Below are 25557 nucleotides of genomic sequence, written 5' to 3' on the forward strand. Positions count from 1 at the left end.
CGGCAAATCATTAATGTATAAACTGAATAATAAAGGTCCTAAAATAGAACCCTGGGGTACTCCCACATTAGATCTCAGAGTAGATGATGAAACATTACCCACTCTGACACACTGGGTTCTTCCTTCAAGGTAGGATTTCAGCAAGGCAAGAGACTCTCGGGAAAAGTAAAAATTTGACAGTTTATTAATCAGGACATTGTGATTAACTCTATCAAAAGCCTTCTTGAGGTCAAGAAAAACCGTTGCTACTACACCCCCTTTATCCATTTTAAGCTTTACATTCTCTAAGAGGAAGCAGTTGGCTGTTTCAGTCAAATGATTAGCCCTGTAACCAAACTGCATAGGATGCAGCTGATATGGAGAGCTGTTGAGATGTTTAATAAGTTGCTCTGCAACACATTTCTCAGCAATTTTGGAAACAGCAGGGAGAATACTGATTGGCCGATAATTTGAGACATCGGTTGAATCTCCTGACTTAAAAATGGGTGTTACTAGGGCTGATTTCCATCCTTTCGGAAACACACATTGCCTGAGAGATTTGTTGACAATGCTTGTGATCGGGTGAGCGAGTGTGCCTTTGTGTTTCTTTAGAAAAATATTGTCAATTCCATAAACATCTTTGGCCCTAGAGTTCTTGAGTGAGCCTAGAACTCTGGTGACAGTAGATTCAGAGACATCCTGAATAGAGAAGCATGGTTGACCTTCATTTACTGGTATAAGATCAAATTGACCTATACTGGAGCTTCAAGTTAAAGCTTCCACTGAGTTGATGAAGTATGAATTGAAAGCTGTACAAATTTCATCTCATTAATTTTAAGTTGTTTCATTGAATTGCTGTTATGTTTGTCTGATTATCCCATATTGTTTTAGAATTACCTCCTGCTTCATCAATGATCTTAATAAAAAAATCTTTTGCTTTTCTAAGTTCTTTTGTTACCTGGTTTCTCAGCATAATGAATTTCTGCCTATCATATCCTAATTTAGACTTGAGTGCCAGTTTTAACGCATAGTCCCGTTTTTTCATTAAATTCCAGATGTCACTATTTAGCCATGCAAATGTGTTCTTTTGATTTTGTTTAATTTGGGCTTTTTTAAGGAAACTGTTAATTGTGGTCTGTATTGTGGATAAGAAGATGTTGCTGTCATCCTCCACACTTGCACCCGTTAAACAGTTGCTCCAATCAATTCCTTGTATAGCATCCTCAAATGAATTTTGGTCACCTTTCGGTATTCTTAATTGATAAGCTTTTCTGGTAGAAGAGATATTAAAACGTTTCTTTGTAAGTTTTCTTGTTAAAAGTATTAAATTATGGTCAGACATACCAGTTACCATATTGTGTGTTTTGGTAATTCTTTCTGGTTTATTACTAAAAATCAAATCAATCTGGGACTGAGAAGAGTGGGTTATCCTTGTGGGTCCGTTCACCAACTGGGTCATATTAAAACGGTCAATTCATATTTGGACGATGGTGGTCTGTAGAGACAGATAAGAGTAAAAGACATTTGAGATGATAGTGACACTTTCAGACCAATACATTCCAATTTGACATCACTTGACCACTCAATCTGGCTGCAGATAAGGTGTTCTTTAACGTAAAACATTACTCCTCCTCCTTTACCATTAGATATATTTCTTCTAAATATATTGTATCCATGTACATTCAAAGCAACAGAGGGCGAGTTTATATGTAGCCACGTTTCTGAGAGACATAGAAAGTCCAGGTTTGAATCCACAACAAGATGTTTTATTTGATCCATTTGAGGCACGAGACTTCGAATCTTCAAATGCCCCCCAAACAGTCCTTTAGGTCTTGTGTGCGTATCCCAGAGCACCTGGGCATGATTGACCGTTTTGAAAAGTTTATGTGTACGTAATCTTCTGATAGCTGGATTCAGGCCGCTTTGTTTCACTTTCGTTGTTACAGCGCAATGTTCAGAGTTTTCAATTTGTTGTGAGCAGGTATCCATATCAGTGTGTGAGTTAGTCAGTGGACTGAAATGAGTGACAATTGAGTTTGTATTATCGATGGGTAAAGTGTCTCTTCCGTCGCAGTATGTGTGGATGGTGTAGGAATCAGGACTCACCCACTTGTTGGTGTTGATCCGGACGCCAGACCGGGTGGTAGCTGGCATGCTGCTGCTGGGACCTGGGTGTAGCCTTGTGGTAGCTGGCATGCTGGGGCCTGGGCCTGACCCTATGGTAGCTGGCATGCTTATGTTGGGGCCTTGGTGTAGCCTGATAGTAGCTGGCATGCTACTATTAGGGCCTGGGCCTAGCCTGGTGGCCGCTGGCATGCCACTGCTAGGGCCTGGGCCCAGCCTGGTGGCAGCTGACATGCTACTGCTAGGGCCTGGGCCTAGCCTAGTTGTTGAATTGCTGTTGATTTGGTCATATTTCCCTGTTTTTTGAGACATTTTTAAGCTTGGATATAGAATCTTACATTTTTGTGGTCAAGAAGAAGAAGAGAAGTGTAGAAGAAGAGCAACGACAGAACAAGCATAAACCCGACCAGTGGGCTCTCGCACGCCCTCTTTTTTGAGGCAGAGGTAGTGTTTTCCTCCCCTCTGTGCTTTTTCACTGCGGTTTCTGTCAGATCAGCAACACTAAATATGTTCTACACATACATGAAATACAGTACCTATTCTATGGAAAGAAAGGACATATAATAAAAGTCTCTACAAATATTACAGTGGTGACAAACAATGAGAAAGCAAAAGGCACTACCCAGTTCAGGCGTGTAGTGTGGACGGAGATCATTTTGGAAACGATGGCTGAAACGCCGTGTAGACATGTCTGGCCCTCAACTCTCTTCATCTAGAGCCATTCTGATTTGTGTCCTCTTCTCTAGAGTCTAGAATGTGCCCGAGGATTTTAAAGGTGTCTTCAGTGTGACGGCCCTGTGGGATTGTGGGCTGCTTTTCCCCGGGCACACCTTGTGCTATGTTGGACGTTTGATTTGCTGTATACTTTATTTTACCATTTCCTCAGTTGACTTGGCAGTACGTTCCCTGTCAGCATCATTTATTAGAATTCACATTTTGGCTACATTTGGTAAACTGGTTTCAATCTCTGTTAAGTATTTATTTAGTTAATCCCTTGCATATGTTTCCATAATTTGCTATGGTCCTATAGCCGGACCATAACATCAGTCTGTCACAAAAACAAATTTCTCTTTTTGTTCTCTTTCTCCCCCCCTCTAGGTGATAGTCGCACCGCCTTCAGCTCTACGCAGCGTCTCCCCCCTCCCACCTCCCTTTTCCTCAGCCTCATCCCGCCGTCCTCTGCCTCACCTTTTCCATCCCGCTTCTCGTGGGAACCACACACAGCCAGCCATGTCTCCCTTGGCCTCCCCCGCCCCCTGCCTCCTCCTCTTCCTCCTCCTCATCCTCCCTCTGCCTCCCTGCCAGCCGGAGTCCAAGCGCGGCGAGCCCAGCAGCGACCCCAGCATCGACCCCAGGTCCCGAGCGGTCTCGCCCTCGATGTTCCCTTCCTCATTTCCGCCGTCTACGTCCTACGTCAACAGCACCGCGCCTGGCAAAAAGGCAAAGTGCGACGAAGTGTCGGTGTGCAGGCCCGGCATCCTGCTGCCCGTCTGGCAGCCCAACCGGCCCGGGCTCGGCGACCAGGTGGCCAGGGCGGTGGTCTACTTTGCGTCGCTCATGTACATGTTCCTGGGAGTGTCCATCATCGCGGACCGCTTCATGGCGTCCATAGAGGTCATCACGTCCCAGGTGAGAACGAGTGAATGGGGGAATATACTGTATGCGTGGGACATGATGCAAACTAAATGTTATAAATTAATTTGATAATGATAAATCAAATAGTCCATAAAATATTTTGCGATTTATGAAACTTGCACAAAGTCTCAGGAAGCTTTGGGCTTTGTGCAAAATAGTTTCAGGAAGCACCTGTCATCAACACAGTATGAAAGCACCTGTACACCTGTCAAACCTGTACATTACTTGGGACAAACAGGATCGTTGCCAAGAGGAAAAAAAATCCTGTAATCCTTACATCCTATTTTGTATCTAAATATTCTTCAACTTTCTTCATCATTCTGAAACCATGACACAACAAATGTTGAGGATGAATACATTGGAAACACTGGCTCAAGTGTCCAGTGCTGTTATGTTTCTGCTAAAAAATATTTGAGTTTCTCCGTAGGTTCTTTGGGTTTGACCAGATTTTTTTAAAATATTTGCCACAGTCAATATGTCAGTTTTACAGATGTTACTATCCTTAAATTAGAAAAACAGCATTACTTATCTTGAAACCTTTGACACAAATGACACAAACATGTTTATGTCTTATATGTCCATGGGCTTTTTAGATGCTGCCTGTTGTATACCATTCTTTCACAAACACATCTCAGCCTCTATTATAGCGCTGACTTACATCCACAGAGATAATGGTGCATTAACAGCCACGTTGGCCCCATCAGCTCTCAAACTTCTCCATAATCGGTGGCAGTTGGACAGGAACCATGCTGCCCGACTAAAAATAGACTGATTGTATATGAACCCATTTATCAGGCGGCGCATGCATATTTAATCACTCTTAAGTGCTTGTTGTGCTCAAGGTTAGTGTGTTTGCATCATCATGTCCTTTACTGTCTGATCAGTTCCCTTAATGGAGATTCATTTAGATTTCCCTCTCCTTCCATGTATCCTCTGTAATAGTTTACATGACCCTCTGCTGTTTTCAGAGGCAGAGCTGAAAGTTTATCTGAGAGAATCATAAAGTGTATCTGTTTAACTGAACACAGCAGGAATTGCTGAGGTGTAGTCTACTCTCAGTATATTGTAGGGTTGGGGGCTACATTTTGAATATTTGTATCAAACAGCCATATCTAAACCTCTTGTTGGCATTACGTTGGCCAGGACACTCTCATGTTCCTCTGTTTTCATCAGATGTAATGTTTCCAATTCAAACGTACAGTTGGTTAAGAGACCGGAACAACCTGCTTTGTTTGGATCCTCAGAAGGTTCTATTTTTCAGGTGCCTCGTACCCAAAATTAGGAAAGCTGTCTGCAAAAGACAAACAATAATAATACAACTCTTTCTTTAACCTTTATTTAACATGTGCAGCTGAAAAGGTTGATATTTAACATATGAATATGTTCTTCTGTATTCATATCCGAAGCACAGGCACTTTTTTTTTCCTGCAGAGTTTTCAGCCATTTAAATGACTCATTTTGATACTTGCAGTATGTTAAGGCATTAAACCAGATTAAACTCCCTCTCACCTTAATTTACATCATGGCGAACAAGGATAGTCTATTATCACATGGCTCCTGCCACGCCCTCCTCTCCTCAATGGAAGTGATCACCGTAAGAGCTCATTTACACTCCCGCCTGCTTAGGTCGACTCCATCTGCACTCTTTTCTGGGGGGTTTCAAATAAAAAAACTCAGTTGGTACCGAAAAGTAGTGTCGTAGGTTTCCAAAGTAACGAATCATAAGGTTATGAATAATGTGAATGCAAGCACTAGCTGAGCCAACGTTAGCTGTGCTAAGTTTGGAATTAACTGAACTTTTTGATGAGGCTGCATGATTAGTCCCGTGTTCTGCAAGGTAGAATTACTGTTTTTGTCAATGGAGTCCTGTGACCTCAGAGAGAAGGATATAATATATATAATATAATATAATGTTTCCTGTCAGAAAGAAAAAGAAAAGTCAGTATCAGTTTAAGTGAATGCTATATGTTCACCACTTTTAACAGCTGTAATTAGTAATTCCATTGCAGTTTGTGAGTATGAAATACACAGTGAGCTTGAGAGTTAAGATATATTCTAAATAAGTATTTTGACTTCAGCAACACCACGAGTCACGTGGCATTTTACAAGTCACAGGCTTTCTGTATTTGTGTATTTTGTGTGAAACGGCACAGTAAAACAGCCTCAGAAGAATCAACATAAGTAGGTTGGTATTCAGATATCCTTTGAAAAATGCTAAGCTGATGCACAAACGGTGATATATGAGTTGTAAGTCAGAGGCATATAGATGCAGATTTGCAGACACAAATCATTTATTTGTGCTTTTTTTGTGCGTTGAGTTATATAACTTGACATTTGTTTGTGAATACGTATGAGACAGTTTTAACACTATAAAGGCAACATTTCAGTTCAAATGAAAGACATATTTTAGTTCAAGCTAGAGATGACAATCTTAAATAACTAGCACGTGTACGCTAGATTTTTTATTTAAATGATCCAACCAGGAAACCCAGCCCAGTGTTGCCAATCTTTCCCAATGAAAGCAGCTAGCAGCACTCGCTCCAAAAGTCAGTAGTTCAGTTGGTCTTTAGAGGGGTATTCAGTAGGTTGCAATTTGTAACCTCACCACTAGATGTCTCTAAATCCTACACACTGCTCCTTTAACTTGGGTGGTCTGTGTGTGTGTGTGTGTGTGTGTGTGTGTGTGTGTGTGTGTGTGTGTGTGTGTTTCATCCTCCTCCTCACTCTCCAGTTAGCTTGGAACAAATTTAATCTGGTGACCTGACGTACACTCCTGCATAGTTTGGACCCAACCTTTAACCTGAGTAAAAGGTTGCAATCAGCCAAAATAACTGGACAGATCTGTGGGTGTGTGAAGGGAGTTCATTCAGTGAATTAATGTAGTTAGTCAAAAAAATGACATTTGTGTGTTTTGGGCCAACAGGAGAAGGAGGTGACCATCACCATGCCTAACGGGGAAACGTCGGTGGCGACAGTTCGAATCTGGAACGAAACGGTGTCCAATCTGACACTCATGGCTCTCGGTTCCAGCGCTCCGGAGATACTGCTATCTGTTATAGAGGTACACACCCGCACACACTACTGTGTATCTCTATCACAGGGAGTTATGTGGATTCATTGATGCCACCGGCACTCTCTTTGTGCTCCTTTTTCTCGCTCCATCCGTATTAATCATCGTTAATTTCTTTGTTCCAAAGTAAAATATTCCTTTTCAGTTGTATCTGTATAACTATAATATCTTCTGCAGAGAGCATGTTGTTAAATTAAAATGCTCTTGCGATGAACTTCAGACTGCTTAATCATTTTCAAGACTGCTCAGTCGGCCAAACGAGCCATTTTGTTCAGGAGTGTTTGAAAAGTAACTCTGTGTCTTGAGTTTGTTTCTACGCTCGTCATTGGTTCTCTGTCTCTTGTCACTCCTTCCAGGTGTGCGGTCACAACTTCGAGGCCGGTGAGCTGGGCCCGGGGACCATCGTCGGCAGCGCCGCCTTCAACATGTTCGTGATCATCGGGATCTGCGTGTGGACAATCCCCGTGGGCGAGACCCGCAAGATCAAGCACCTGCGGGTGTTCTTCATCACCGCCTTCTGGAGCATCTTCGCCTACATCTGGCTCTTCCTCATCCTGTACGTCATTTCGCCGGGCGTCGTGGAGGTGAGAGACTCAGAAAGAGTGGCACTGTTCGTCAGCGTAGACACAAAGGCGGCGGCCATTTTTTTATGTATATTTTTTGGGGGGGGGGTAATTTTGTCCCAAATGAACCCTCTTAGATACAGGTGGTTAAAGCGATGCAATACATACAGATCAGGTGGCAGCTACCAAGAGGCATAATGGCTCTTGCTTTGGCATGAATCACTTTTTGTTGTGTTGGAAATGGAAAATGCTCTCATACATATATTTTGAATTTAAATTGTCCTTATGAATTGTCTCTCATAGGGATAGAGGTTGAAGGTCAAGGTGGAAATTTTGGAAATTAACATTTTTGGAGACATGACATCAATCAAGATGTCTCCTTCCTTTGATGTTCATGAATGAGCGTCTGAATGCAACCTATTTTATTAATTAAAGGCTTTGTCTTGTTCCAGGTTTTTAGGCATCCATCTCTGAGCTTGAGTCGACCTTTTTAATAAATAGAAGGAAACAGATTGTATAAATGGAAATACTATATTTTGCTTTGCCTTAGTGTGATGCATTGATGTAGATTAAACTATCTAACAGGATATTAAGGAGTTAAAACATCTACAGCAGTAAAATGCAACATACACATGAATGCAGTAGTGATATTAGTCCAGAAACATCAGCTATAATAGTAAAACACTGAGGGAACACTACATTGCACTGTACTTTTACTTTATATACTTTAATTTTGCTGATAATACTTACATACTTGTAATGAAGTATTTTCACAGTGTGGTATTAATACTTGTACTGAGGTAAAGGATCTGAATACTTCTTCCACCACTGCTGAAAAGTAAATTCACCTCCAAAAGCAGGCTGTATTTCAATTTGTAATAATGTTGTCCTCATGATGCTCCATCCTCTCTCTCAGTTTGTGCCACATTGCACCAGAATCATACCACTTAACGACTGTACCTGAGCCCAGGTTCCGGAGTTGTGTGTCCAAAGGGAGGAAGCGATGTCTTAACGGTGATCTCTGAGATATTGAGGAGAATCTGTGTGTTTCAGGTGTGGGAGGCTCTGGTCACCCTGCTGTACTTCCCGGTGTGTGTTATCCTGGCCTGGATTGCCGACCGCCGCCTGCTCTTCTACAAGTACATGGGCAAGCGCTACCGCGCCGACAAGCGCCACGGCATTGTCGTGGAGACCGAGGGAGACCTGACGCCCAACAAGGGCGGCATGGAGATGATCATAGACGGCAAGTTCCCGCCGCGGGGGGGCGCCGTGGTGCCCGCCGAGAACTGCGGGGGTGGGACCCAGGACGGCACGGCGGGGGCCGTGCCCAAAAACGTTGGCGCGGGGGGCAACCTGCCCAACTCCAACAGCGCGATGGTCAACGTGGAGAGCAGCAAGGAGCTGGACGAGAGCCGCAAAGAGGTGAGACACGGAGACGTTGACAGCTTTAGGAATCTATATTTCTACTAATCTATAGTTTGACATAACATGACGATTTGACATAACACACTGCAGATTGCCGCCAGACATTCTTGCAAAAATCTCAAAATATCAAAAGTTTATGATACCAAACCACAGCATGTCTTTTCCTGTGGTGTTCCTCGAGGACTTGGTGTCTTAATGTATCCTGGAGAGATTTCTTTGGAGTGGTAAAAATGGTTCAATTTAACATAAAATCAAATGGTATCAACCCAAAAAAATCTGCAAAGGTAATGGCCATCATATTCTTCCATCACAACGTTCTAAGCCTTTATACACTCACAACTTTCAACATTTGAATAGGCGCTAATACAAAACACAACAGTGCTGAATCTCAAATGAATCTTCAGGTTCCCATCTCTCAGATGATGCTCACCACTTCTATGTTACATTACAGTCATTTAGCAGACGCTTTTATCCAAAGCGACTTACAATTGAGTATCTATCTATACACCATAGGCACAGCTACGGGAGCAATTTTGGGGTTAAGTGTCTTGCTCAAGGACACATTGACATGAAACTAGTAGAGCAGGAGCCGGGGATCGAACCTTCTGATTGAAAGGTGGCCCTGATCTCCACTTAGCCACGGTCACCCATGTGGCATCTCCTGTTGACCTGCCATCTCCCCCTGAAGATCTTAACACTCCCACCCCGTTTGTCAACCCATAAAGAACTCAAAATGTCCCTGAAACACACCACTGGTTGGTGCCGAACATCTTATCAACATTTTCAAACATCGGATTGTTCACAAATAGGGTGAAATGACAACGAGAACGAAGCAAGTTTTTAATTCACACTTAGGCTGTAAGACGCTGTTATCACTGCAGATTGTGCTCTGTTATAAAATGCAGTTAACATAGAAAACAGGATTTCTACTTTGCGATTATGACATGATCGGAGTGCAAAATAATGGATCGTTTGCCTGCAGGAGACAGTAAAAAGTGGCCGTAAAAGCTGCGATGAATGGCTCTAGTTACGAGTTCCATTTCCCATCCAAATGCATGCTTTGTTTTGTGTTTCGCGATACCGGTTTTTATGTAAACTCTGTTCCTCTCGACTTTATAATTCAGTTCACACCGAAAACACTCTCTCAAGCAGAGGGAATGAAGATTAAATGATCCATATTTAAACCTGTTAATAGCCTGCTGACAAGGGATGAGTTGTCTCACCGTTGAGGAGAAGAAGGAGAGGAAATGAGGGTTTGAGAGGTAATGAGGAGGAGAGGATAGAGGACGGACCAAAATTAAAATACCGGGATGAGGGTCAGAGAGGTCGAGCAGAAATGAGAAACAGAGGGGGAAACATTCCCACGACAAAAGTGAGGAGGACGGAATGAAAGACAAAAAGATCGGCAGCTTGTAGCCTGTGCTGACACAAGCTGCAGATCTTTAATTTGGCATTTTCTGAAAATGTAGTTAAGATACGCATTACATTTAGAACACAGAACTTCTTTTTTAGCCTGCATACTTACAGGAATACCAGCCCATTCTCAGTCCTCTAAAATGGCAGCTTGGTCAGTGGCCCTACGCGTCAAACTGTGGCGCTTTAGGTTAGTAGTTATGGGGGGAGTATGAAGAGAAGTTGCGTAGTATAGAGAGCAATAATGTCCGCGTAGGAAGGAGAGCCTTGGTTAAGGTTGAAGATTCACCGAATCCATTGATGGATCCTATTCGTTTTCACAGAAAACGAATAGGATCGTGCGAGTGGACCGACCATGCGGCGTATCAGAATTTGCACAATCAGGACTTGACCTCAACTTTATGCAAACAAGGCTGAAACCCAGATCAAACCGTCAACGTAGCCAGTGCTTAACAAGTATAAATCACAATTCTGTTATTGCTCGTCTAAAATGTTTTCAGAAACTTTTTTTGTGTGAAATGTGTGGCTGTAAAATGACCTGGACACCATGTTTAAAAAAAAGTTTGAGCCAAGCACAGATCACCGTCCAGAGCAAACCGGAACCGGTTTTGCGTTCCGCCACGTCTTTCCGTTGTTTGGTCAGATTTCATGTATCTCCACTATTATCCTCTCGATCGGGGTTTTACATGACGAAACGATATGCTCTCTGCCATCATTGTGGTTGTTGTTAATTTATTCCTCCGTCAGCTTTCATTTCATTTTCAATCATACAAAGTGCTGTGGTGCATTAAATGCTACAGGGCTCACCACCAACTTTTAAAAGTTGGTTGCCATGCTGGCATCAGCTTTTGTTTGACGCAACTGAAAATATGGTTGCCATTTTTAGCCACCCAATATTTTTAGTAATTAAGATACTATAGTTATTCGACAGCTTAATATTAAAAATGGGACATGTATTCATGTCACATGTATGTAGTACATGCTTTGAAGTATAATTTTCGGTCCACCTCAAAGATACTACTACTCCCGCCCCTCCTTGTGATGTTGACGGGTTAGTCAAACTTTTCACTCTGCCGTTAAACAACTTTTCATCATGATCTCTAAAACAGACACACACCAACACACACGCAGCAATATTTCAATATCACTAATACAACAAAGAACAAAATGCGTTTATTTTGGGATGCACATTTAGTTTCTTTTCCTGTTTTTTATATGTTAAAAAGTGTTGACTGATAACAACCAAAGGCCAAGAATCGGTTGTCAATTTCTCAAAATGGTTGCCAATGGCGCCGTGTCAACCCTCACTGTGGACCCCTTATCTGAACTTGTATTTTCTGAATCCACTCAGCCTCTGAATGTCTTGGATGCAGTTAAACTTCGGCCTAAATTGTCTGGTTGGACAGCAGTTCATTATATATTTTTAAGTTAAGGAGGGACATTTTCTTCCTTTTATCCAGTTAGAGGTCTGCATCTTAACATGTTGTAAATGTTTTCAACAGCTAATAAAGTTTGACTTATTTTTTTCAACCCACACATGAAACCAGGCCGTTGTTCAACACAAGTTAAAACTTAAAATGAAAATTATTATAGGTTATTCACTAAAAGGAAGTGTCTTTTGAAAGTTCAAGGGTCATAGGAAGTTGTTGTTGAGCTGGAAGCCGAAGCATAAATTCCTCCAGCCTTCCTCCCCACAGAGACGTAAAGAAGCCTCCGTGCATGCCGTCAGTGTGTGTGTGTGTGTGTGTGTGTGTGTGTGTGGTTCAGACATTCTGATCATGAGTGCGTCCTCTCGTCTCGTCCTCCAGGTGATTCGTATCCTGAAGGAGCTGAAGCAGAAATATCCGGACAAAGAGCTGGACCAGCTGGTGGAGCTGGCCAACTACTACGCTCTGCTGCACCAGCAGAAGAGCAGGGCCTTCTACCGCATACAGGTGTGACACACACACACACACACACACACACACACACACCACACATTATTCATAAATAGTCCCTGAGGTGAAAACAAGGTTGTCCAGACCTGTAGAAGGACATTAAGTAGTTGAAGGATTTGAATTTCTGATACTCGTTTTTAGACTCTGCTCATAATGGAACTACAAATGGTTTATGAAAATCAATAAAATTACAAACAACTATTATAACACTTTTCCATGTATAGTGTAATAATATAATATAATGACGTTTGTCCAGGTCAAATTGATCACTTTAAGCAGATTATTATTATTACCAATTTATAACCAATCTTTTTTATTTATTTGTAATGCATATTAACATTATCATCACATGAATATAAAGTAATGAAATGAACAGCTGTTTACTGCTACATTAGCTATTTACTGAATTATCGTTCCGACTGTTGCAGAATCCAGTGCCGCTGTTTCAAACGCTTTTTGATCACTATAAGCCAGGAGTGTCCAAACTTTTTTCACTGAGGGCCACATACAGAAAAATATACGAAGGGCTGGGCGACTCACTAGAGGTGCGGTATATCGCAGTTAGCAAAATCAGTCAAATATAGGTAAATTATGCTTGATAATTTAATATGCTTAAAGAAAAAAAAAGGGGTTTTCTAACAAAAAGGGTTGGCAGCTCATTGTCAAAACAGTAGGCTCAGATTGCTTCTTAGTCAGGATGGTGATCCTCCTTCACAGCACTGTAAAAAGGGGGGGGGGGGGGGGGGGGGGGGGGGATAAGGGGAAAAGGGGATGGGTATATTTTAAGCTTGTTATGCAAATAAGTTATTGGGCTTGTTAACACATCAACTAACATTGTGTTATCAACTTGAATTTATTAATTAATTGGGCTTATTAAAACATGAATACTGTGTAATATCTTTTTAACTCACCTATAATGGGAACAGTGTTGCACTCAGTGGGAGCAGTGATGCTGCACTTTGGACTGAAGGATGGCTGGCAGGTCAGGAGTAAGTTTGGTGGTTGAGATGCGAAGGACATCACAGAGACGGCTGTCGGTCATTTTGGTTCTCAATCTGCTTTTGTTCAGATTTAACAGAGAAAATGTTTGCTCACATATGTATGTTGAGCCGAACAGACTCATCATTCTTTATACGTGGCGTCTCATCAGAGGAAACTTGGCCTTTTCCAAGTTCCGGTAGAAGTCGGGTAGGAAGAGAAGCTGATGTTGATTCTTCAGAGAATCGTCACACTGCATTTCGATAAGTTCTAATTTCAGACTCTCTTTCACTTCTTCTGCATCCACCAGGAAGGGTGTCGAGAACAGCTTGATGTCTTTCTCATTGAGAGAAAAATCCTGAAAGCGATGACTGAATTCTGTCATGAGAGACGTTATCACGGACACATATTTCCTCTTTTTAGCAGAAAGGTTGGCCTTTGGAAAAGCACATTTGACTTCGGACAGCGTGGGGAAGTACGCAACGTTGAAGTTGCGTAGTTGTGTCTCAAAGAGACGGAGCTTCACACAGAATGCTTTCATGTGCGCGTACAGTTGTGGTACAAGCTGGTCTTTGCCTTGTAGGCTCTTGTTCAGTGTGTTAAGATGACCAGTAAGATCAACTAAAAATGCCAGATCTGCCAACCAGAGAGGGTCACTCAGCTCATGAAGCTGTCGGTCCTTCTCTTTCAAAAACTGGTCGATTTCTGATCTCAGGGAATAAAAGCGGTGCAGCATGGAGCCGCGATTTAGCCAACGCACATCAGAATGGTAGAGTAGGTCCCCGTATTCAGCATCAACATCAGAGAGGAAAGCTTGAAATTGTCTGTGGTAGAGCCCTCGTGCTCGAATTATGTTGACAGTTTTCACAACAGTGTTCATCACATCGCCAAGATGGACTGTCTTGGCACAGAGGGCTTCTTGGTGGATGATACAGTGCATTTTAACAGCCTCACCTCCGCTCTCTTGCACCTTGGCGCACGCCATAGAGGCCATTCCTTTACACTCGCCTTTCATAGCTGGAGCCCCATCCGTTGTAACTCCACACAGCGTGTCCCATTTAAGTCCCATCTTTTCAATTGTATCTGACACAGCTTCAAAAACGTCCTTACCCCAGTGACGTGCGGTGAGGTTCGTGGCTGGTGAGGCACTGACACTACATAAGTCAGATTTACAAATATATATGAACCCCATAGAGTAGCTTAAATCACCATTCAATTGGCAGCCTGCACATTGACTACTGGTTGTTTTTCATATTTCATATCAGCATTCTTTACACACACATAGGTAAGGTACATACTTGATTCCACCGGGAGCGTGTGCGCCGCAATCTGCCCCACCGGGAGCGTTTCAGAAGCGGAGCGCTCGCGGGCACCACCCGCGAAAATCGTGAGATTCCGCGATAATCTTTGTTCAACCACGGATGTATAAAGAGAACAACAAACACATAAAAGGTTACTTTACCTGTCCAATGTTGAATTGCTGTTGATTTGGTCATATTTCCCTGTTTTTTGAGACATTTTTAAGCTTGGATATAGAACCTTACATTTTTGTGGTTAATGCAAAATATAAGAAGAAGAGAAGTGTAGAAGAAGAGCAACGACAGAACAAGCATAAACCCGACCCGTGGGCTCTCGCACGCCCTCTTCATTGAGGCAGAGGTAGTGTTTTCCCCTCTGTGCTTTTTCACTGCGGTTTCTGTCAGATCAGCAACACTAAATATGTTCTACACATACGTGAAATACAGTACCTATTCTATGGAAAGAAAGGACATATAATACAAGTGTCTACAAATATTACAGTGGTGACAAACAATGAGAAAGCAAAAGGCACAGGCTCAACCCAGTTTGTGAGGGATTGCGCAATCTGAGGTGAGGCACAGCTCGTCGCTGCCTCACCTCTCTGTTTAAACAGGACGTGCTAATTCAGCGATTTTGATTATAAAAATGCTTGAAATTATTGGAATCATACAGAAATTACATTTATAGCACAGATCAGTAGAGAAATATTAATATTTATTTTATTTTAGCATTATTTTATAATTATATTATGATGACAGGTGAGGCTCTACCTGCCTCCCCTGACCGCACGTCCCTGCCTTACCCATTGTTGTGCTCTTTAGACTCCTAAGATCAAGCAACTCCTCCGTAATGCAAAAATTATCGTCAACTCCCCGCAAACAGCTGTGCGGTGTCTGTAGCATCTGTGCTCTCATCACATGCAATGGAGTAAAAAGCACAAGCTTTATCCGACACTTGATGTTTTAGGTTAGCTGACAAGTCTTCGATTCGCCGCACAACTGTGTTTCAGGGCATGCTAACGTTGTTGAATTCCTGCATTTTTTCCGGGCACATTATACCTGCAACTTTAGTGAGGCACTGTTTTATGAAGTCACCATCTGAGAAAGGTTTCCCGTGGCGGGCAATGAGTTGAGCTACCTCATAGCTAGCTATTGTGGCTTTTTCTTGTGTTTCATTAGCATGGAAAAAATACTGTTGTTGAGCTAGCAGGCTAGCTGCCATTTGCTTAACTTTCTGTTCTCGCTCGGCACCAGTGTAGGACGTGTAAGTCTGATATTTGGTTTCATAATGTCGTCATATATTATACTCTTTCATCACTGCAACAGTTTCATTGCAAATCAAACACACTTCCCCTTAACTTCTATGAAGAAATTTTCCCACCTTGTCTGAAATTTTCTACACTCACTTGCTATCTTGCGTTTCTTTGATTCTGCCATTGTTGGTCATCCTTGGCAAAACTTTTCTTTGATTGCTCTTATTTTGTGGATAAGCTGCCTTGTTCAAGACAGTAACTCCACCTAGTGGTCAAACAAAGGTCCCTGCGGCCGATCGACCCGGTCACGGCTGTTTTCTGTCCTGGCCCCACAGTGGTGGAATGAACTTCCCACTGACGTCAGGACAGCAGAGTCGCTGCCCATCTTTCGGCGCAGGCTGAAAACCCACCTCTTCAGGAAGTGCTACCCTGAGCCTTCCACTTAGCACTTATTGTATTCATACTAGCTTGTTGCACTTATTGTATTCGTATTACTTTTTTGCACTAACTGTTTTTCTTTGTTTCTGCACTGTACTTTGGCTCTGAGTTATGCTCTGCTTCATGCTCGTAGATGCTTGTTTGGATAAGGAGATGTACTTATGACTTCTGGTGACTAGTAGTTCTTTTGATTACCAATGTTGAATGCACTTATTGTAAGTCGCTTTGGATAAAAGTGTCTGCTAAATGACTGTAATGTAATGTAAACTAAGAAGTACAATACAGTCAAGCGCAAGTGTCGTGTGTGGGCCATATTCCATTATATTTTTAGAATTTGCCGTGGGACAATTAAAGATGGACCACGGGGTGCAATTGGCCCGCGGGCCGCAGTTTGGACACCCCTGCTATAAGCTGTTGATGACTGGACATGAAAAGTCCAGATGTCACAAACAGTGGTGGAATGTAACTAAGTACATTTACTCAAGTACTGTACTGAAGTATACGTTTGCGCTACTTGTACTTTACTTGAGTCTTTTTTTTTACTTTATACTTCCACTCCACTACATCTCAGGGGGAAATCACTTCATTTGTCTGACAGCTTTAGTTACTTGAGTTGTGATTTCTGCACACAAAATTTCTGTCTATTTCTTGATGTAAATGTTTTTAAAAAGAAAGGCTACACGTGAAGGAAAATTATGTTCGCTGTTTCTTCTAGAAAAACTGATCTTCCTCCTGTCTGTCTGTCTCCATCAAGGCGACCCGCATGATGATCGGAGCCGGTAACGTCCTGAAGAGGCACGCAGCCGACAACGCTCGCCGCACGGCCGTGACCGACGAGGAGGCGCCAGAAGAGGAAGACCTGGGAGTGTGCAGCCGCATCTCGTTCGAAAGCGCCCACAGTCAGTGCATGGAGAACTGTGGCGTCCTGACGCTGGCTGTAGTCTGCCAGGGTGGGTATTCTTCAAACACCAGATCCATTGAAATGTTAAATGAAAGCGTAGTGGCGTTATTCTGTTTTTTATTCCTGCTGTTTAGGGGGTCTGGGAGAGAACACCTTCTACGTGGACTACAGGACGGAGGACGGGTCCGCCAACGCCGGATCGGATTACGAGTACAGCGAAGGAACGCTGGTGTTCAAACCCGGAGAGACCCGCAGAGAGATTAAGGTGAGTGAAGAGAAGAGGGAGACATAGACACACTGAAACACTGAAACCACCACAAACCAAGACAAGAAGTGAGAAAGTCAGCTCCGGCCGGTGGGCGGTGCTTGGTTTTGACTCGATGGTTTCAACATGGCGGCCGGGTAACAAACTTTCTAATTTTACAGCTGAACAGTTCACTAAAAATATATTTCTGAAAATATTTGAGGGCGAGAAAAAGGCAATGCAGTAACTTGATTCATATTTGATGAGAGCTGTCTAGTTTGACAGTTTCCCGAGAGAGTCCTCGACTCTGATTGGCTGTTTTTTGTGTTAAACCCATTAGGAGCACTAAACGGAGGCAGAGCAACCTGATTCTTTTTCACAGAATAACCCTCTCATGTACTGCTGTCAGAATACAGTGACAGTTTGAGCAAATATGACAAAAAGTATTTATTTTTTTTAAGTTTCCAACTGCAACTTTAATGGAAGCCCTTTTTGCAAGAGCAGATGTTGTAGGAAACTAAATAAACACAGTGTCACCACAGAGTGTTCAAATGTAGTCTTTCCCATTTATTATGCAGACCAAATATTGATCAAATTAATTACACACATAGTCAAACTACTTATTCCAGTCTCTCTTTTACTTTTTTTAAACCCGTGATTAAACACAAACACAACAAACTTTAAAATGTCCTGCTCTTGGACTCTCTGCTGTCCTTCAGTGGTGGGGAGAGTAGCCAAAAGAAATGCACTCAAGTAAAAGTACTGTTACTTTGCAAATAAAGTGCTTAGGTAGCAGTAAAAATAGTCATCAAAATACCTACTAAGAGTAAGAGTACAAAAGTATATAAAAACAATCCCAGTTCCCATCACAGACAGACAGACAGACATAGATCACATCCATGTCTCTTCATTCACATGAAGACAATAAAAGAGAAGTGGACATATCAGTCTCATATCAGGTAGGATTACAGAGCACCAGCTGACCTGGGACCAGCGCTGTGAAAGGAGCCCGCTAACCACCTGCCTCATAACGGATCATGAAGGCATTAAAGTGGCAATCCTTAACATTTCAGTCGGAGTGATTAAGAATTTCTACTTGAGTGAAATCAAAGGAATTGTGCTCAGAGTTCAGCAGTCTGGAGTCTTTCAGTCTTTGAGTCCAAAATGCCATACTAACATGCTATTTTCAGAATTGCGTCACCATGGAATGTCACCACAGACACCCAGTTCATAATACTTCAAATATATAAATATTGCAATACTTTCATCAGTGGGCCACAGGCTCAATCACCATTGTGTCACTTCCTTTGGCGATAGTGACTTAACAGACATTTATTTAAATGAAAATCTCAGAGATTGCCACTTTAAATAGCAAATTAATAAATACAAATAGAGATAATGTATCTGAATGAGTAAAATTAATGATTATTCTCAACAAATCTACTCAAGTAAGAGTAAAAATTGTGCTGCATTAAAACTTCTCTGACAAGTCCAATTTACACAAAGCAGTCACTTGAGTATATGTAACAGAGTACATTTAACTTGGTTCTTCATAATGTCAGGTTTGGGTTAAATTGACATTAAGGGCACCACGCTAGTATTAAAAGATTAACTCAAGTTTTTTGGAGATGAAATGAAACTTTAATGATCCCTGTGGGGAAATTTGAAGAAGTAGACTTTCATCTACATTATGAAACAGTATGTGTCATCCCAAAAGCTCTCAGCTCAAAGTTGTCTTTGTTGAAAGATCGGAGATAGAAAGCTGATGCGTCTTTACCCCTGAACGTGAACACAGCAGCGTCTCAAAAACACAGAAGATGGACGGATTTAGACACAATAACGAGGAGCTCTGCACCGAGACAGTTTGAGCTGCACAAACATGCTGCTGTGTGGCTGTAAAATGTGGAACGATATCGGAGAGGATCAGAGCGAGGGTTGTGAATAATGAGAGTCCCAGCAGGAGAGACAGATGTTGAGGTTGAGGGAGAGGACAGAAAGATATCACTATTACTCATCAAAGTACTTCTAATCTCTGCTGCTACTATGTTAGCTGGTATCTATGAACCAGGAAGGCCCCCACGGGTGTGAAGCACAGCTTTTTTTGAGTTACAGGATGTTCCTGAAAATCTGAGGGGAGCTGAAATCTCCACAATATTATAAAAAAATATTGAAGAAATTATACTTTTCCAACCTGACTTTTGCATCCATTAATGATGTTCAAGAGTTTGATCCTTTGATTTTAAAATTTGTCTTATTTTGTCTCTGTATAGTTTTGTATCTGAATATATTTGTCAATATATTTTAATATATTCTGTTCTACATTCCACCTTTAAATTTGCGTGCATTTGTTCCATTATTTTACTGCTCATACTTCTACAGTTTGAAAATAACTAATACTGCCACAGTTAACTATTAGTTAGCTATGTGTTCTACCAGTAAAAGTACTCGTAATACTACTATCTCTGCTACTATCTGCTACTACTGGACTGTATCTCACTCTTAGAAATACAAATATTTTTTCCTGAAGGGACAGTGGGGTAAGATAGTTATGATAGGCCTCGCTGCACACTATTATTACGGGTCACTAGTGAGGCATACGCACATCATCGTCTCCTCAGACTTGATATTTGTACATCAGCACACTTATCACCCAGCAATCATCACCGCTTATCTGTATATGACAAAAATACAAAAATAAGAAAATAGGCATACGACCACAACCACAAGGCCGGAATTCTAGTTTTAAAGACCTCAAACAGGACGTGATTAATGTAGCACTTTTTAAATAATAAAAATCCTATTAGAAAAAGTTAAGATCAAAAACTAAAAGAAAAATCTGGTACTTGAAATGATTCAGCACTATTATCTGAAAAAAGGTACAGAGTTTGATGATCAGTCAAAGCGACCTGTTCAAAGTTTGCCGTCTTTTATTACAGACCTTTTTTTTTCTTCTGTAATCTGAACTGAAGAAACTGAGAATATTACTTTTTTTAAAGGGCACTACGCTGCGTGAATGAAAAGCATGCAGGGTGTAAGCCGGGAAATCTCTCCTCACATTCTAAGTTTGATGTAGGATCAAAAGAAGGGGAGAGTGATGCAAGAGCCTGAAGAGTCTCATAAAAGAAGCACAAAGAGGGCATGACAAAAGCACACAGTGTAAATTAGCTCATCTACCATGAGCGATTGGATGGAGAGACGCTTAGTGAGTACATTAGAAAAGGTCAGTGTCATCTGTTTCAGCAGCACACCGGTGGATTTCATCCATCACGGTGCCAGAAGTGAGCAGCAGGGAAACCAATTAAACTTGAATGTCTCACTCCGTTCCACTGTGCAACTCTATCCTCTACTGATTAAACAAAAAGTGATCGGGTCCACAGAACCAATCGAAGCCTGCACTCTTTGTTGTAACCAAGAGTCGTAATTCTTAGGACAAACACGCCTGTGACAGCTGACCTAAAATGCAGGACCGAGTCGGCCTCAATTGGCCCCCGATGCCGATCTTGGAGACCGGATTGTGACGCCCATCCATGCGGTGCCTCATAGTAAACAACAAAACGTCGCCTCATCAAGATTGGCCATTTATGGACGGTTGTGCATGAAATGAAAAAAATAAATTGATTGTCGCAACACGTCCAATGATGGAGTAAAGGTGTAAGTAGGCAGATTGACTCCATCAGTAACAGAGATGAGACAGACAATTATAAATAATAATTTGATTTAATTAATCTATGAAATTTTAATAAAATATGAAAAGATCTGATCACACACTTGTTTCGTCCGAAAAGTTTGAGACTCTGAGATGTTCAAAGAAGCACAAAAAGCATTAAATCGTCACATTTGTTTGATTAAAATATATTGTAAATGATCAGACAATTCTTACATTTTTTGTGAATTAATTTGCTGTTAATCATCTAATTGGTAAGCTACTAATTGTTGTAGCACTATAATATACATGAATTAAGGTTAATAAGTAACCAAACAGAAAAACAACGAGTCACTGCCCTCTCTGGTTGAAAGTTTCAAGCCTGTGGTTAGAAGTTTGCGTTGTTGCGCCGGTAACCACATCCTGTGTCAGAGAGTCCTGGAGCCCATCTGTACATCACTGCAGCAAGATGAGAAGTTAAATCACTGGAGGTCAGTAAAGACAAGATTTTCACGGGAGGTTTAGTTACTCTTTAAAGAGTCATTTTTATAACAACAATGTATGAATTGGCAATGTGAAAGGTGGTCGTAGGGATAAATCTACAGAGAATGGGCAAACACACGTTTATGATTCTTATACGTTTTGTTCAACTAGATAATCTTCACAAATGAATGCCACTTTTATGATTTTTGAGGCGTTAATGCAATCACCAGAAGTAAAAAGCTTACTTTGTCAGCTATAAACAAACTACGCCATGGTCACATGACTTCACGCCACCACCACTAAGCTAAAGGCGGGCTAGTGCTCAGTGTGATTAGGTTTTGTCTCATGTAGTCCTTTTTTACTAATAAAAACTTCAAAGATTTACTAGAGGGGAATTTACTGACAAATATTATATTATTAAAAACTATATATTATATAAATATCTTAAACTTGTGTTACCACAGACCTTATATCAGGTATGTAACCAAAAACCAAAACATCTGCTATCCATCCTAACTTCCAACATTTACCAGGAATTGATATCATCTTGCAAAAAGGAATCACATTTTCGCCTATTTCATCTCTGCATGTTGCATCACAGCCAATACCAACCAGAATATGTTTAAGTCTGAACACACAGCAGGACGTGGCCTGGCTCATTGGATTACAATGCCAGCCTAATCTGATTTGGGAGCGCCCACCTCTGGGTTAATGCGCGGTGGCATGATTGGATAACAATCTCATGTAGATGAGAGATGTAACCGGAGCCTCTGTTTATGAGTTTGCTGAGGGAGATGCTCCCTGCCCTGCCTCTTCTCTGTATTCAGCACAAGCATCCAGACCAGGATTGATGCCAATTCCCTTAAAATTAAACTGTAGGTCACATATTAATCACTCAAGTCTGGGATCATTTTATTCTGCTATCGTCTTATATAGAAAACATTCAATATTGACTCCAGAGATCCGTGTCTTTACTAAAAGGATTCTGCAGAATACGTTGTGTATATATTGTGCATGCATGCCATCAAAACAGATATAATTGCATTTGTCCATATCAGTTGTACTTGCTACATTTGCTGCTCTACAATCTACATACTCTACATTACATTACATTACAGTCATTTAGCAGACGCTTTTATCCAAAGCGACTTACAATAAGTGCATTCAACATTGGTAATCAAAAGAACTACTAGTCACCAGAAGTCATAAGTACATTTCCTTTTCCAAACAAGCATCTAAGAGCATGAAGCAGAGCATAACTCAGAGCCAAAGTACAGTGCAGAAACAACAAAAACAGTTAGTGCTATAAGTAATACGAATACAATAAGTGCAACAAGCTAGTATGAATACAATAAGTGCTAAGTGGAAGGCTCAGGGTAGCACTTCCTGAAGAGGTGGGTTTTCAGCCTGCGCCGAAAGATGGGCAGCGACTCCGCTGTCCTGACGTCAGTGAGAAGTTCATTCCACCACTGTGGGGCCAGGACAGAAAACAGCTGTGACCGGGTCGATCGGCCGCCAGGACCTCTGAGCGATGGGGCAACCAATCGCTCCGAGGCAGCAGAGCAAAGAAAGTGGTCGGGCGGGGGTGTAGGGCTTGACCATGGCCTGGAGATACGAAGGAGCTGTTCCTTTCACTGCCCTGTAGGCTAGCACCAGTAGGTGCAAACAGGGAGAGTGCAGAGCCTGAGACGCCCATCCCCTCGAGGGTGGAGAGGAGGATTTGATGGTTCACAGTGTCAAACGCCGCAGACAGGTCCAGGAGAATCAGGACAGAGGAGAGAGAGTTAGCTCTCGCGGCGTGAAGCGACTCTGTCACCGCAAGGAGGGCCGTCTCTGTCGAGTGACCCACTTTGAACCCGGACTGGTGGGGGTCCAAAAGGCTGTTTTGGTGGAGATAGAAAGACAGTTGGTTAAAGACAGCACGTTCAAGTGTTTTGGATAGAAAGGGTAGAAGAGAAACCGGTCTGAAGTTCTTGACATCAGAGGGGTCAAGTAATGGTTTCTTCAGAAGGGGGGTGACTCTGGCAGTCTTGAAGGCCGTGGGAAAGCATCCTGAAACAAGAGATGTGTTGATGAGGTGGGTGAGGAAAGGAAGGAGTTCAGTCGCAATAGACTGAAGAAGAGGGGAAGGGATCGGGTCAAGGGAGCACGTGGTGGGGCGGTTAGACGTAACAAGGTTGAGGACCTCGTTAGGGGAGAGAGGAGCCAGATAGGGTAAGATGGGGCATGGAGAGGGGAGGGAGAGCTGTGGGGCAGGGCTGGACAGGGTGAAGAGGGAGAGGGTCGGTAGTGGTTCAGGGAGAGCAGAGGTGACAGAAGAGGAAAGATCAGCAGGGGAGAGGGAGCGGAGATGACTCCGGGTAGAAACCATGTGGGTAGGTGGAGGAAGTGATGGGGCAGAGGATAGGGAGAGGGAGTAGGACATGAAATAGTGGTCAGAGAGCTGGAGGGGAGTGACAGAGAGGTTAGCAGTAGAACAGTGCCTAGTGAAGATAAGATCCAGCTGGTTGCCGGCCTTGTGGGTAGGAGGAGAAGAGGAGTGGTAAAGGTCAAAGGAGGAGAGGAAGGAAAGAAGAGGTTCAAGCTTATCGGTCTGGATGTTGAAGTCACCGAGCAGGATGAGCGCCGAGCCATCGTACAATCGATGAAACGCTTGTAGAGTATGGGTTACACTGACTACAAACAAACATAGATATTTTAAACACAGCTTCTGTTTTGCAAGATTGCAACTTCCGGTTCTAAACAGTGAAGCAGATGCGGAAGTGTCTTCAACCTGCATTATATCTGATGGCCAGCAGGGGGCAACTCCTCCGGTTGAAAAAAGTCTGGTTGTATAGAAGTCTATGAGAAAATGACTCTACTTCTACTTCATTAATTCCCTCAGTAAACATTGTAAACATGAGTTTATGGTCTCAATATCTAGTTTCAAGTCTTCTTCAATACAGCATGATGTTCATTTAGTAAATTATGGTCCATTTAGAGTCAAATAGACCATAAAGCAGAGTATGCTTTAGGGCGGGGCTACCTTGTGATTAACAGGTCGCTACAAGAGCCATATATGGTCACTTCTGTTCACTGGTTGCAAAAAAACAAGATGGCGACAGCCAAAACCCAAGATGCCGCCGGCCAAAATGCCGAACTTGAGACTTAAAAACCACAGCCCACAAGCCAATGGGTGACGTCACAATGGCTACCTCCACTTCTTATATACAGTTTATGTTTCACACACTCAGAAGGGTCCTGATATAGAAAGTTCTGGACTCTCGGCGACACAGCCTGGTTTATTCCTTTTGTAATATAAATTTGAAACAGGCGTCAAAGTAAAGCGTTCAACTTGTGATCATTCGAGCCTACAGATAACGACCTGCTGTCTCTCGGCGTTCTCCAGGTCGGTATAATCGACGATGACATATTCGAAGAGGACGAGCACTTCTTCGTGCGCCTGCTGAATCTGCGCGTTGGCGATCCGGAGGGGATGTTCGAGAGCGACGAAGTGGGCGCCGCCCCCAAAGGTCGCCTGCTCGAGCCTTTGGTCGCCACGGTGACCATCCTGGACGACGACCACGCCGGCATCTTCACGTTCAGCGAGCGCATGGTGCGGGTGAGCGAGAGCGTGGGCACCATGGAGGTGACGGTGGTGCGCAACTCCGGTGCCCGCGGCACCGTCATCCTGCCGTACCACACCGAGTCGGGCACCGCCAAGTCTGGCGAGGACTTCGAGGACGCCGGAGGAGAGCTGGAGTTCTCCAACGACCAGACCACGTGAGTCAAGAATTATTGATTTTTTTACACAAGTTTTTACATTTTCATACATTTGCTTCTTGTAGAATCTCTGTCTCCTGCTGCTGGTCTCAAAGCAGATGTGATGGAAATTCTTGCTCGATAGTATGTTTACAGACAAAGTTATTGACCCGCTGGTTAATAAAGTGAAACATCTAACACCTAAAGAGATGTTGGTAGAGCAGAAAGCAGAGTGAATGTTGGACTTGTAATCATCTGGTGGACACCAACATGACTCCACTCGATGCTAATGTTGCTTTGTGACCGCTGGACGTGTTGCAGAGATGACGTATTTTCGTAGGCCAAACCCCAGAAGTTAGTATCGTACTGGTTCGCTCAACAAAAAGCAAATGGGACTTTTTTTTTCATACGATTTGGGATTATTGCAGAAAA

At 42.5% G+C, this 25557-nt stretch overlaps 1 protein-coding gene across 2 annotated transcripts in view; it reads left to right on the forward strand.

Annotated features, from left to right (window-relative positions):
- LOC137874137 (sodium/calcium exchanger 2-like) overlaps positions 1-25557 on the forward strand; it is a 120547-nt gene that overhangs the window by 79600 nt on the left and 15390 nt on the right. For both annotated transcript variants that reach the window (XM_068712739.1, XM_068712740.1), the window contains 8 exons: positions 3202-3732; positions 6662-6799; positions 7165-7392; positions 8425-8793; positions 12018-12143; positions 16868-17063; positions 17149-17279; positions 24773-25146. In XM_068712739.1, the coding sequence (XP_068568840.1) occupies positions 3334-3732; positions 6662-6799; positions 7165-7392; positions 8425-8793; positions 12018-12143; positions 16868-17063; positions 17149-17279; positions 24773-25146 (1961 nt within the window). In that variant the 5' untranslated portion in view covers positions 3202-3333. The remainder of the gene's footprint in view (positions 1-3201; positions 3733-6661; positions 6800-7164; positions 7393-8424; positions 8794-12017; positions 12144-16867; positions 17064-17148; positions 17280-24772; positions 25147-25557) is intronic.

Source organism: Cebidichthys violaceus, unplaced genomic scaffold (genome assembly GCF_023349555.1).
Source record: "Cebidichthys violaceus isolate CVI_PGR_0920_01 unplaced genomic scaffold, fCebVio1.0.p SCAF_1, whole genome shotgun sequence".
NCBI lineage: Eukaryota > Metazoa > Chordata > Actinopteri > Perciformes > Stichaeidae > Cebidichthys > Cebidichthys violaceus.